The sequence below is a fragment of the Bactrocera dorsalis genome, chromosome 2 (genome assembly GCF_023373825.1).
Source record: "Bactrocera dorsalis isolate Fly_Bdor chromosome 2, ASM2337382v1, whole genome shotgun sequence".
Lineage (NCBI taxonomy): Eukaryota > Metazoa > Arthropoda > Insecta > Diptera > Tephritidae > Bactrocera > Bactrocera dorsalis.
This window is the reverse complement of record NC_064304.1, coordinates 67,832,701-67,845,300: the sequence shown is the minus strand read 5'-3', so window position 1 is coordinate 67,845,300 and position 12,600 is coordinate 67,832,701. Positions and strand designations below refer to the sequence as shown.

Here is a 12,600-nt window from a genome sequence, read left to right as displayed (position 1 = left end):
GATAGAATTTATAGAATACTAGCTGTCAAACGAATTGCTATTGCCATTGCCAAATCTGTACGTGGGCATTTGCTAGCATGATAGAATCACATGCGCAAAGGGGTAGGATAGGTAGGTTCGAGCTGATGTAGCGCATGCTTTGAGCTCTTGAAAATTTTATTTTATCATTTGCGAAATGCCGTCGGGTAGGTAGCTGATGTAGCGTACGTTTGAAATCTTTTATGTGGAAAATAAAAAAAGGATTAAGATCCTTTTGTTTACAAATGTATTTCTGGGAAAAAGAAAATAATACCAATGATAAAGATCTTTTTTTTACAAATGTATTTCTGGGAAAAATAAGATAATAAGAAAAGAAGAAAGATCCTTTTTTTACAAATGTACTTCTGGGAAAAATAAGAATTCATATTTTTGGACTATTATATAATAATTGCGGCATAAATTTTATATACCAATTGAAATAATATATTTAAAATGCGCAATAATATTTTGATTTATGCTGGTAGTTTATTAAATTCAAGCAGACCTGTTAAATAATGATTATTAATCTTAATCATTGATAATCAAATTAAATTTTTTGTTATTTTTGTAATAATTGATTAATTATGATAATCGAACATTTTTATAATAATTAATCGATTAGGATTAAATTTTGTGTTCGATTAATGAGGATTTATTTCGTTTTCAAATTTAATCCTAGGATTAATCAAATTAATCAAAATTTCAATTTGAGTACAATTTCTGATTAATTGCGATTAACGAGGGTTAATAACAAATTTTAAATATTTCAACATTTAATATGCATAAACTTAGTAAATAAAAACAATAATAATAACAATTAATTATTAAATTTTACATTGGCTTTGAGTAAGACCAACTTTTCGAAGAAATTGCCTTTCAAAGATCCACGGCGTGGTGTATTTACTATTCCGGCAAAGGAGAACAGTCTTTCTACCGGTGCTGACGAAGTTAGAGGTGTATTGAAAAATATTGATGCTCACTTTAACAAGGGACATCTCTCCCAATACATCAATTTGGTCTGTTTCCATATTATTGGTTTCCTTTGCTCTATCGTCATCTAAAAAATTATGTAATTATATATAAAAAAAAAATATTCCAAAACATGTACTAGATTTTACCATCATCATCAAAATCGAAAAAGCTCGAACTGTGTTTCAAATCATTACTTTTCAAATTATTTTGAATAGCGAGATTTGATGATTCCGCGAATCTACATATTTCTTGAATTACCCTTCTGGATACTATTTCCTTGTTTATGTCAGTTGTGGATCTTTCCAGAAAAGGCAGCCACTTCATTTTAACTTCTGGAGTCAATACAGCAGCTGTGATTGCAATATTTGCTTCAGGGGATAAAGTAAAAAAATTTCAAATCGGCTCCACAGGGCCAGATTAATTTTTGCAGCGACTGAGCTTAGGTGAAATTCCTTTTTACTCAGCTTTTGCAATTTGTTGCTTAATGTAATGAGTACAGGTAAAAGGAGTCCAAATTTCACATTTTGTTCCCCCTGAAGAAAGTCTAACGCCTGTGCAATCGGAGTCATCAGCAACATGTATGACTCCAAATATTGAACGTCACTTAATGAAAAAGGTGCCAAACTTAATTGTTCGCACAAAATATTAAGCCTACTCTTATGATGTATTATTTTTGTAACGGCATCATACAAAGAATTCCACCTTGTCACAACGGGCACAACCAAGTTTGATCCTAAATAAGCGACAATAACTTCTGATGACTTTGGCCAGTTGCACTTCTTCCAAGGGCTATTACATTTTTCAAAAATCTGAAAAAAATATTATTTTGGTTATTTTGTGTTCGAGTCTTAAACGAATAATTAACTTAACCATTTTGTGTTTTTCGTAAACAGCCAGATCTGCTTTCAAAATTTTCAAAAAATCGGTTGTTGCAAGCAAATTCAGCGTATGGCTAGAGCATCGATGGTGTTTTGGCAATAAAAACTCATTTTCGCGGAAAGACAGTTCGTCATCGCTGTCGTCTTCTTCCTGGTGGAAATTGTCAACTCCATGGTCTTTAAAAGCTTTAATAAAATTTGACCCATTGTCGGTAATGGTCATAACAATGTTTTTGTTATCAAGGTCAAAGAAATTGTTAAGTTCCGCGATCATCTGCCCAACTTTGTCTGCCGTATGAGCACCCTTGAACCTCCTACAAGCCAATGCCACTGATTGTCTTTGAAAATCTTGGGTCAGCCAATGGCAAGTGTAACCAAAAAAACCACGATTATTCCCTGACCAAATATCAGCAGTTGTACAAAAATATTCAGCAGAAGAAATTTCATCTTTTATTTTTGCCAACATGTTTTGGTAAGAATCTTCCAACGTTTTTTTCGCGGTTTGCCTGCTCATTATTTTCAGTCCAGTACCCTCAAATATGGAGACGAAGGACTGTCTGTCAACGACAGAAACAGGCATAGCAGCATCCACGAGCCAATGTAAAATTTTGCCATTGACGCATTCTTGCAGTGAACCAAAATTACCTAATTTCATATTTTTATATTTTTTGTAAGCGTCAGCATGTTTTAATTTTAAATGCGTGACAAAGTTGGAAGAAACCCCTGCGTAGCCTCTAATATTACGTCCGCACTCAACGCATTTTGCAATAGTTGTCTCCTTATCATCTGATGAAAGCTGTTAATATATTTATTTATTTTTTATACGAGTATATTTTCAAAATAGCATGTGAATGAACATACATACATATCACTATGGGAAAACCAACGACGAAACAATAACTTTACTACACGGTAGCTAAATATCAACCATACACATAATAGCAGGATCGAGAACACAAAATTGAACATAAATACTTCAACAACCAAACACAATGACTAACTCCAAGTGTTTGTTGTTTTTTGGCAACCCTGACATAAACATACTTTCACGAAATCGGTATAGAAATCAGCATTAAAAATTATTTTTGAAGACCAGTTGGAATCCAAACGCCGCTCCTTAATTGCAACCTCAAAAAGTAAACTCCCTTTCCTTTTTGAGGCTTTTTCGATGGTGAATGTGGGATCGGCTATATCGTCGTCAGCAGAGAAGTCAGTTTCGCTTTCCTCAAATAAATCTTGTTCTCCAGCCATATTAACTGAAAAACACAAGTTCTATAAATAATACAAAAACAACACTGCAACGCGGGCACAAAAATGATTGAGATTTACCACTTTTTCCAAATATTAGACGTCAATATATAAATATAAATTATAATTTTCACTTTTAGATACATGTTACACTTTAAAGTTTTAATTCTACTTTAACTTTATTACAATTAACACTAGGACGGCACCTACAATTAGCAAAACTGACTTATTTGCACAAACTTAATACCACGTGTAAGCAATAATGAATGAATGCATTAACCAACAACAATTGTTTTTTTCGCTCTTGTAAATAAGAACAAAAACAATAAAAACAAGTTGCCAATATGTTTTATCAATTATCAATATATAATTTTTTTGGATGAATTTATAAAAAAACACAAAAATGTAAAATTTTTTAATTTTAATTAATATTGAGATATTTAAAATTTGTTATCAATCCTCGTTAATCGCAATTAATCAGAAACTTTAATCAAATTGAAATTTTGATTAATTTGATTAATCCTAGGATTAAATTTGAAAACGAAATAAATCCTCATTAATCGAACACAAAATTTAGTCCTAATCGATTAATTATTATAAAAATGTTCGATTATCATAATTAATCAATTAAATTAATAGAGCAGTTTAATATAATTGATTTTTAATTTTAATCCAGATTTAACAGGTCTGAATTCAAGACTTCGCTCATTCCCAACCCAATTTGCATAATTTTTCTGTAAATTAACAATATTAAACTAAATATTAATTTTTTGAAAAAATGTTATTTTGAAAATGTACTTTATTTTTATAATATAACACAACCGTCTTAATACTTGCTCTTCTAAATTTCATATTGCCAAATTGAAAATGCCGTCGGCATATGTGCAAATGGGATATGTTGCCTCTTCAAAATTTTCATAGGAATGAAAACTGCGCTGTCAAACTGCTGAAGTGACAGCTTCTAGCTTACTAGACATGGCAAACTAGATAGTATTCTATGTCTAGTAAGCTATGAGCAATGTGGAGTCTCCACAGGCTATGTGCACGGCAATGCAGCTAGTATTCTATAAATTCTATCGTGTCGAGATGCCCCGTTAGTTCGTTGTTAGTTGAGCGGGTAAAGCAATAAAACATATGTACGCGTAGGTACGGGTGGGTGCCAAAGCAACGCTACTTGGCCATTGTATAAACCTACAAGTAACCAAAGAATCAGCTGTTTTCCAAGAATTTTTCACAGCTGAGATCACCTGATCGAAATCTGCCTTTTTTAGGCACAGAGATGTAATTAAAAGAATGTAGTCGATCAACTTTTTTGTGAAAAAATATTTGTAACGGAAAACATTAATGAAAACTTTCAAGAATATTTTTGAAATAAAAGTTTATTGGATATTTATTGCTCTTCTTCACCACCTCTGAGGTTGCAATGCAGGCGCGTTACCGATCTTTTTTGGGTGTTCGGTTCCCCAGGAGGCCTATTTTCACCCTTTTTGTATATACAGTTTACAATCTACTTATTATAAAAAATATAACATTGAAAATATATGTCAAAACAATCAACTAGAAACTATTTAACAAAAACCAAAATAAATATAAAAAAATCAGGTACAATTCCATTGTATGTATACATTAACAATACAAGTCAAAACAATCAACTTGTGTTAATTTTAACAAAAACAAAAATTAATATAAAAATTAAAATGATTTGACACATTACACCATTTCACGAAATACATAGTTTTACACAAATATTATATAAATAATTTTTTATAAAATTGGAAACATTTAATAATATATTGATACAATAATTAATATTTTGGACAAAACTGATTAAATTTAATATTTAGGAATTTAAATAATCGAAAAATATTTGAATCTTTAATAAAAATATTGTTAAAGTTATAAATTTTAAAACCTAACACGGCAACACACTATATCAGATTTGAGGCATTTGAACGTTTTAGTAGTAGAATATTTGGGTCAACCCGTACCAAGTGACTAATTAGTAGCAGAATACTTGGGGTCAACCCGAACCAAGTGCCTAATTCGTAGTAGAATATTTAGGGGCAACCCGTACCAAGCCTAAATTGTAGTATATTTTTGCGTATGTGTTAGTGAAAAATGAAGGATTGGTTACTTGTAGGTTTATACAATGTACTTGGCTCTCAATAATTATATGCGTATGTATATATCGCTCATTTGCTGCAAGACCGGCATAATTCAAAAAACGTGATTTTTGAGTTAATGCTGCAGAATTGTTCGTTATATCATACTTCATGTTGAGTGAAAAATTCATATGAATACCTCTTATATGCTCCGCTTGAGAAGAGGTGTAAGGTTGGAGTCGCCGTGTAAGGTTGTAGTAAGTTGAAAACTTTAAACGCGTTTTCTGGAGAATCGATTTTTTTGACTTATGCCGGTCTTGCAGCAAATGTCAACTCGTAAGGTGCAAAGCGGAATATGGCAATAACAAAGTTAGCAAATACTTTGTGCTTAATACCGGTTAAGCGAAAGATTTACTTTAGAATAGAATAATAATTTTGTTTTTGTTTCACTATGCCGTTTTATTCCGATTTGCACTAATAAATTTATATTTTAAATAAATTTGGGTTTAAGTACTTACAATTTTTTCCACGTATGGGTTTGCTGATAAAGTAGTTGGTTGGGTGGGTGAACTCCTGAAGATCCGAAAGGTGGTTGTTGGGTGGGTGAAAATTATTCCGGAGGATCCAAAATATTGTTACGAATTTACTCTTGCTAGTTTACTTTGTTAGGTTCGTATCTCTGGATTGACAAATAAAATCAACACTGTTTAATTTAATTCAACAACTCTTTATTTCACAACTCGTCTACACTATAGCAGTTTACTCTTAGCACTGATTGATTACGTTGGCGCTGCCACGGCTTATATAGCCACGCACTTCTCGCTGATGCCGACGTGTCCTTCTAGAATATCGCGTCTGGAAATTGTTCGACGAGCAGACAGCCGTGGCGCCAGATGTCTACAACAAGACAAATGCTATTCCATATACCTACAGCTATTGTTCATAATCAGGGATGCATATAGCAATACAAATAAAACTTAATACTACTTTTTGTAACAATATAGTTGATTGGGTTGGTGAAAATATATGTGCAAATCTTGATGTTCCGAAATCCTTTTATTCCAAATGATGTTGAATTGGGTGGGTTTATTTTATGAGGCGCTTAATCCGGCTCGAAGGACCAAAATGTCGGGGTGATCGACGTGTGTTTGCCGGTGCGCCAAGTAAAATAAAAACTATTAGATTTCGAGTAACAATTCAGATGTATATATATATATATTTTAGAGTGTGTAATGTATGTACATGTATGTTAATATATACAAGTGTGTGGGTTTATATAGTTAAGGGGTTATTTGTTATTATTATTATTATTATTATTATTATTATTAATTGAATACAATTACAATTAAAATATATATAAAGGGGTTATTTGTATACAATATAAATATAAGTAAATTAATTAAAACCTGATATGGGTACTTATTCCCGCGTTGATATGCTGAGGATTCTGCTGCTGTGGTTGCTGCTAATACTGCTGCTGCTGGTTGTTGTTGTGGCTGCTGAAATTGCTGCTGCTGATATTTTGGCGCCTGTATGTGTCCACTGTGGCGACTCGTTTTATTGTGTTTTTTCGTACTTCGCTGTTATGTTGGCGCTGTTGGGTGTTTTTTGCATTGTCCTCTAATTCGTATTTAGACGAGTTAGGAGGACAATGCAGGGATGTGTTCATTTGGTATGAACAGCGATCTTTCTGTATATCGATAGAAAGTAGCAGAGAAACCGCTGTGCTGAGTAAACTGCTATTCAAACAACATACTAATACTGCCTACATTAAGGCGGAATGAAATGATTGGACCTCCTCTGCAAAATAATCTCTGGAGGTACTTACTAAAACGCACTTCCCTGGGAGTCAGCAAACACCTATAACGAGGGTTCAACCAGAACCACCGCAGCTGATTACCTAGGCCAGATATTATACAAGAGCAAAATCAAATATGCCATAAATAGACTCACCATTTAAAGCGGCGGGTCCAGACGGGATTATGCCCATAATGCTGCAAAAGCTGCAAGAACCAATGGTTCTAACGCTTGAAAATATATACAAAGCTTGCATTCAACTGTCTTACATCCCAAGAAGTTGGAAAAGAATTAAAGTGGAGTTCCTTCCAAAGCCAGGCAAAAGAACACACAATAATGCTATGGATTTTAGACCTATAAGCCTCACCTCCTTTATGCTGAAGGTAGTAGAAAGGCTAATGGGCTTAGATATAAGAACAATCATGGCGGATAAGTTATCCCAACATGCGAACATAATGAGTCGATCAACTGAAACTTTCCTTCACTAGGTGTTAAGTTTAATTGAAAAACAATACACCATGGCTGCATATCTAGATATAGAGGGCGCCTTCAATAATACCATCATTAATTCTCTGACACATTGTGGCATAGACGACTCTGTGTGCAGATGGATACACTGGATGCTTGAGAATAGAAATATTATAGCATAAAACGACGCTGCAACACAAACAAGTTATGTGAGCAGAGTATTCTATGGGTTGTAACGCTGAACGAAATAGTACACCAATTAAACGGTGGAGCAGTGAAAGCAGAAGCATATGCAGACGGTATAGTGTTGTTGGGATCAGGCATGTTTGCTTCAGCAATCAGCGAGATTATGGAAAGAGCACTACGAAGGTTAAACCTATGGGCTAAGAACAATGGACTAGGTGTTAACCATAACAAAACAGAATTGATGCTATTCATAAGCAGAACTAGCTCTGGAGCTCTGGTATGGTCTAAACAAACAATACAACACTAGAAAATTAAATGGAATACAAAGAGTAGCATGTGCAGGTGTTACTGGTGCAATAAAGTCAACTACCCATAGACATCTTTATTCACAAAACAGCAGCATATTCTGCTGTAAGAATAAAAGAATTGAGCGGTTAGAATCATCAGAACTATAGACATAGTGGAATCCTTAAAAGTTCAACGTTATTACAGCAGACTACATTCTCCCAATGCTGGATTTCAATAGACACTTCCAGGTGAGGATACCCTCTGGACGAGAATGGAGAAGAGGCTCAATAGTGGATTAATCTCAGTCTATACCGACGGGTCCAAAATGGTCTGCAAAGTAGGCACGGGGTATTCTCCGGTAATCTAGGCATATCTCTCTCTATACGTCTACCGAACTCGGCTAGCATCTTCCAAGCAGAAGTACTGTGCATAGAAAAGGCCTACGAAGCTCTATTGGAAAACCACGAGAGGATACGTAAAGCAGCATTAGATACAGATAGCAACAGATAGCTAGGCGGCACTCCTGACCTCTTCTTCGCCTATGACAAATTCCAGTATAGTCCACAATTGCAAGAAATCACTGAGCTCAATAAAAGACAAGCTCCACCTAGACATGATCTGGGTTCCCGGCTACAGGAACATTTTCGGCAACGAAAAAGCAGACGAGTTGGCAAAGGCAAGAGCTTTCCTAAACGAATCCGAGGCGGAGCTAATACCAAACCCGCTAGGATCGATCAAAAGAGAGATCAATAGACAATTTTAACAAGTTGCAAATAACAGATGGAAAACTACAACAAAATGCATTATAACTAAACAGATATAGCCAAAATATAACAGAAAAGAACTAACAACTTATTAAATAGGTTTAGGAAAAGTATCTACAGAGTAACAGCTACCATATTAGGGCACTGACCATTTGGAGAACATAAGTACGTCCAATATGGGTATGCCCTACAACAACGTATACAGAGGCTGCGGAATAGTAGGGAACAAGGAAACAATTTTCCACTTTCTCTGTGAATACCCAGCCCTATCATAGATCCGATCAGTACATTTGGAATTCATCAAGCTTCAAACCTTAATGGATTTCTAAGTAGCTTCATCGAACCCTCAAAATGGTTTGAGAGAAAAAGTGAAACGTCATAGCAGATATAAAAGGTCTACGAATAGTGCATCAAAATGGCACAGCAAGTGCTAATTGAGCCCGAAGACAAATATAAAATCGCAGATACCGTTGTATAACACTTGACAACGATGACGTAATTTTTATGAAGCGCAGAAACTTATTGAGGATAAAATTTTTACCGTGGTAGGAAAATTACTTCCCGATTTCATTATATCTGCCTACAAAGAACGGAAAAGCTGATTTGGCCAGAGGTCATGGTTATGATAATGAGGCTTTGGGAATTCAAATCAACCATTCAGAGTTACCATGTTACTATCGGAATACGAGGCAAAATTTTAATTTAATAAAAAAGGCGTAACTAGCGGACAATGGAGTCTTTTTTCTTAGATTCACCGCCAAAACTTTCTTGCTGAAATTGCTGTTGGCATAGTTGTGTAAAGACAAATTAGTTGCGCTGGCATATGCGTCCATCGGAATCTTGCTTAGTGGTGGCAAAACCTCACATTCAGTTTTCAAGCTCCCGCTGAACCTTACAAGTGAAGAAACACCTATTTACAACGTCAGCAAAAGTAGAAGTCACGGTGCTCTATTGCAATGGAGCGAAGTGAACGTGTGGAACGAATGCACAATGTCGCACAAGCATGCGACTGAAACATTGGATCGCAGCTTTCAAAACATTCGGGGCAATCGTATATTGATGGGTGGAGTGGTCGTCAGTGGCGTAACTAGCCTACGTTGCGCCTGGTGCGGATGATGAATTTTGCGCCCTTCATAGATTGTGCGCCGCGGGCCCCCCGTCATTCAAAAATCATACCTAAGATAAAAAAATTTTAAGGTATTTTTACATTATAACGCGCGCAGTTACCACTATTTTGAACCCTTTGTCACAAAATATTTTTTGTTTTTTTTTATTATTATTTATTATTATTATTTATATTTAATTTAATTGTTAATTTAAACAAACAACAGTTAGAAAAAATAAATCACATTATTTTCATAAACAAAACGACCGCTTTTAAAACAAAGAGAAACATTTTTAAAATGATTGTTAATTAAAAAAAAAATTAACTACGTAACAATACCTATAGATCTATAAAGTAACATCTTATACACTACATTTTTGGTGAAATAGGAACTCTTAAAACAAGGAATTAAGCCAGTGAACACTTAAGCTACCTAAGAACTAATTTATAAAATAATTTTGCGAGATTTGCGAGATGTAAACTCATCAATGAGTAAATCGAAATTCAATTGTTTCGCAATATAATTTTCAATTGATAAAATTCCTAACCCACTGAGCCTTTGTTGGCCCATTGACGATCTTAAATATGTTTTTATCAGTTTTAGCTTACTGAAAGCTCTTTCAGTGCTCTCGTCCAGATCTTGCCGTTTAATTCGTCTTTTTCTTTTTTCCGGAAAGTGGTCGTCAATATCTATTTCTTGTGCAAGATCTTGGGCATCATTGAAATATTTTTCAACAGATTCATTTCGTATTTCTTGGACCTGTTTTGTTAAACCTTCAATTATTTTTGAAGCAGTATCCAGTGTAATATCTTTGCTTTGGAGGGTTTTATTTATTCGATCTATAGCAGTTAAAATTCTGGACCAAATTTGCAAGAAACAAAGAAACTTGAAATCAATGCTGTTGATCAAACTTTGTGCACCAGAGATAGTCTCTGCGTTAAAATTGTTAGACGTCAATGTATGTAGAGCACGCATTACTCCTTTAAGCTGGTGATATAAAGCATTTACCGCTTTGGCTTTGGAAGACCACCTAGTATCCGCATGACATTTTAAAGTTATTTGAATCTTCTCCAATGAAATATTCCAACGTATTGTTGATCCAGAAAATAAAGTAAATATTCTCTGAACGGTCCCAAAAAAAGTTATTACGTCCGGTGTAACGCTGGCAGCATGTACTCCTGCCAAGTGTAGACTATGTGCTGCACATGGCACAAATCGAGCATATTTATTAATTTCTTTAATTTTTGCTTGTACGCCGTTGTATTTCCCGCTCATATTGCTACCGTTATCATAGCCTTGTCCTCGAATATTGGATATATCTAATTCATCCGCTTCTATCTTGTCCAGAATTTCTTTTGATAAACCCTCGCGGTTTTCTGGTATGAATGTATAAAATCAATAAATCGTTTTCAATAGTAACTACTCCTTTGGTAATTTTTACATACATATCTTATAATTTGAGACATCTGCTCGTTATGTGCAAGGTCCGGAGTGCAGTCAAAAAGAATTGAATAATATTTGGCTGCTTTTACTTCCGCAATAATATGTTTTTTAACAGCACCACTCATTAAACTAATAATTTCATTCTGTATCAGCGGAGAAATATGTATATGATAACTGTCCCTTTTTGTGTGTTTCTATGTGATATTTTAACTCTGGATCGTATTTGGAAATCATATTAAGAGCACTTAAAAAAACTCCTGAACCGAATTTTTCATTGTGTCCCCTCAATGCTAAATTGTTTTCAGCGCAAAAAAGAACAATACTAATATGTATATTTAAAATATGTCTCCACTTCATTTTTTCCCGTTGTATAGCTGTTTGGAGTGCATTATCTATGGAAAAGGGGATTTAATGCTCTTTTCTAATGTTTTCCACCGTATCACATTTTGTAAATGGCGCGATGAATGTTCGTGATCTGGAATTCTAGGACTTAAATGACGCCAGTTGGTAAATCCTTTTTCTGGATTAGCTATAGGCGGTGTATTTGGATTTGTTGAAAGATTTTCATTAAAAAGAATGCACGGAAAATAAAATACCGCTTGCCTTTTGCCGCTATAAATTATCCAGGTCCTCTCCGTATATAGTCCATTGGGTAATTTTCTTTTACATCAGTCTCGAGAAAACGTCCTTTTGGCAGTATCATTGGAGGTCATATCGGTCATATCCGTAGAAGAAAAATCAAAATGTTTACCCTGATCAGGGCCCTGTTCGACCAAAAAACATCGAATTTGATCTGTGATTGGGTACCAAGTAACAGGATCATTTCTATCGACGGTGACGGCTGTACTGGCAACTACTGTATCTAGATCCATAGCATCTTGAACATCGGGCTCATCATTTCCATGGGTAGTATTTGAGGCTTCATTGTCGTCATCCTGAACAATCGGATTATTTCGGTTATCATCCAGACATAGATTAAAAGCTTCCAATACTTCCTGCGACGTAGATGGAATATTTGTATAGTCAATATCTGTTTTCTCTTCGCTATTAGATGTCAGATGGTCACTAGTTTCAGTCCATTTAAGTAATGTGTCGGTCATTTTTTTACTATTGGCTTCTTTTATTCTTTTTCGTTTCCGAAACTCAGCGCCAGATGGTCTTTTTGATGACATTTTTGACAAAACCTGGGTTCTTAAATCTAAAACAAAACAAGAAAATCCCTGCATTTCTGATGGTGAACTTAGATTTGAAGATTAGTATTGTATATTATAGCACCGCGAGTGTGGCCAAAAAGAGTGACATTTTTTTTTTTTATTCTGTTCGTGGAAAA

At 34.6% G+C, this 12,600-nt stretch overlaps 1 protein-coding gene across 2 annotated transcripts; it reads right to left on the bottom strand.

Annotated features, from left to right (window-relative positions):
- Window positions 1–478: 478 nt before the first annotated feature.
- On the bottom strand, window positions 479–3,619 carry LOC105226354 (uncharacterized). 2 transcript variants are annotated; one of them, XM_049450059.1, is made up of 5 exons: window positions 3,198–3,619; window positions 2,913–3,124; window positions 1,861–2,664; window positions 1,137–1,799; window positions 479–1,075 (listed from the first exon to the last, which is right to left on the bottom strand). In XM_049450059.1, the coding sequence occupies exons 2-4, from the start codon at window positions 3,117–3,119 to the stop codon at window positions 1,329–1,331; spliced, it is 1,482 nt and encodes a 493-aa protein (XP_049306016.1). In that variant the 5' UTR covers window positions 3,120–3,124; window positions 3,198–3,619; the 3' UTR covers window positions 479–1,075; window positions 1,137–1,328. The 2 variants fall into 2 exon arrangements, with proteins under 2 accessions (XP_049306016.1, XP_049306017.1); XM_049450060.1 differs by having other exon boundaries at window positions 2,730–3,124; window positions 3,198–3,610.
- Window positions 3,620–12,600: the final 8,981 nt, after the last annotated feature.

Bases quoted from the DNA above. Each gene is read 5' to 3' on its own strand.
- LOC105226354 (XM_049450059.1), bottom strand. From the start codon at position 3,119: ATGGCTGGAGAACAAGATTTATTTGAGGAAAGCGAAACTGACTTCTCT. The intron at 2,665-2,912 runs GTATGTTTATGT...ATATATTAACAG, and splicing joins TCTATACCGATTTCGTGAAA to CTTTCATCAGATGATAAGGA. The intron at 1,800-1,860 runs GTTAAGTTAATT...TATTTTTTTCAG, and splicing joins TTTACGAAAAACACAAAATG to ATTTTTGAAAAATGTAATAG.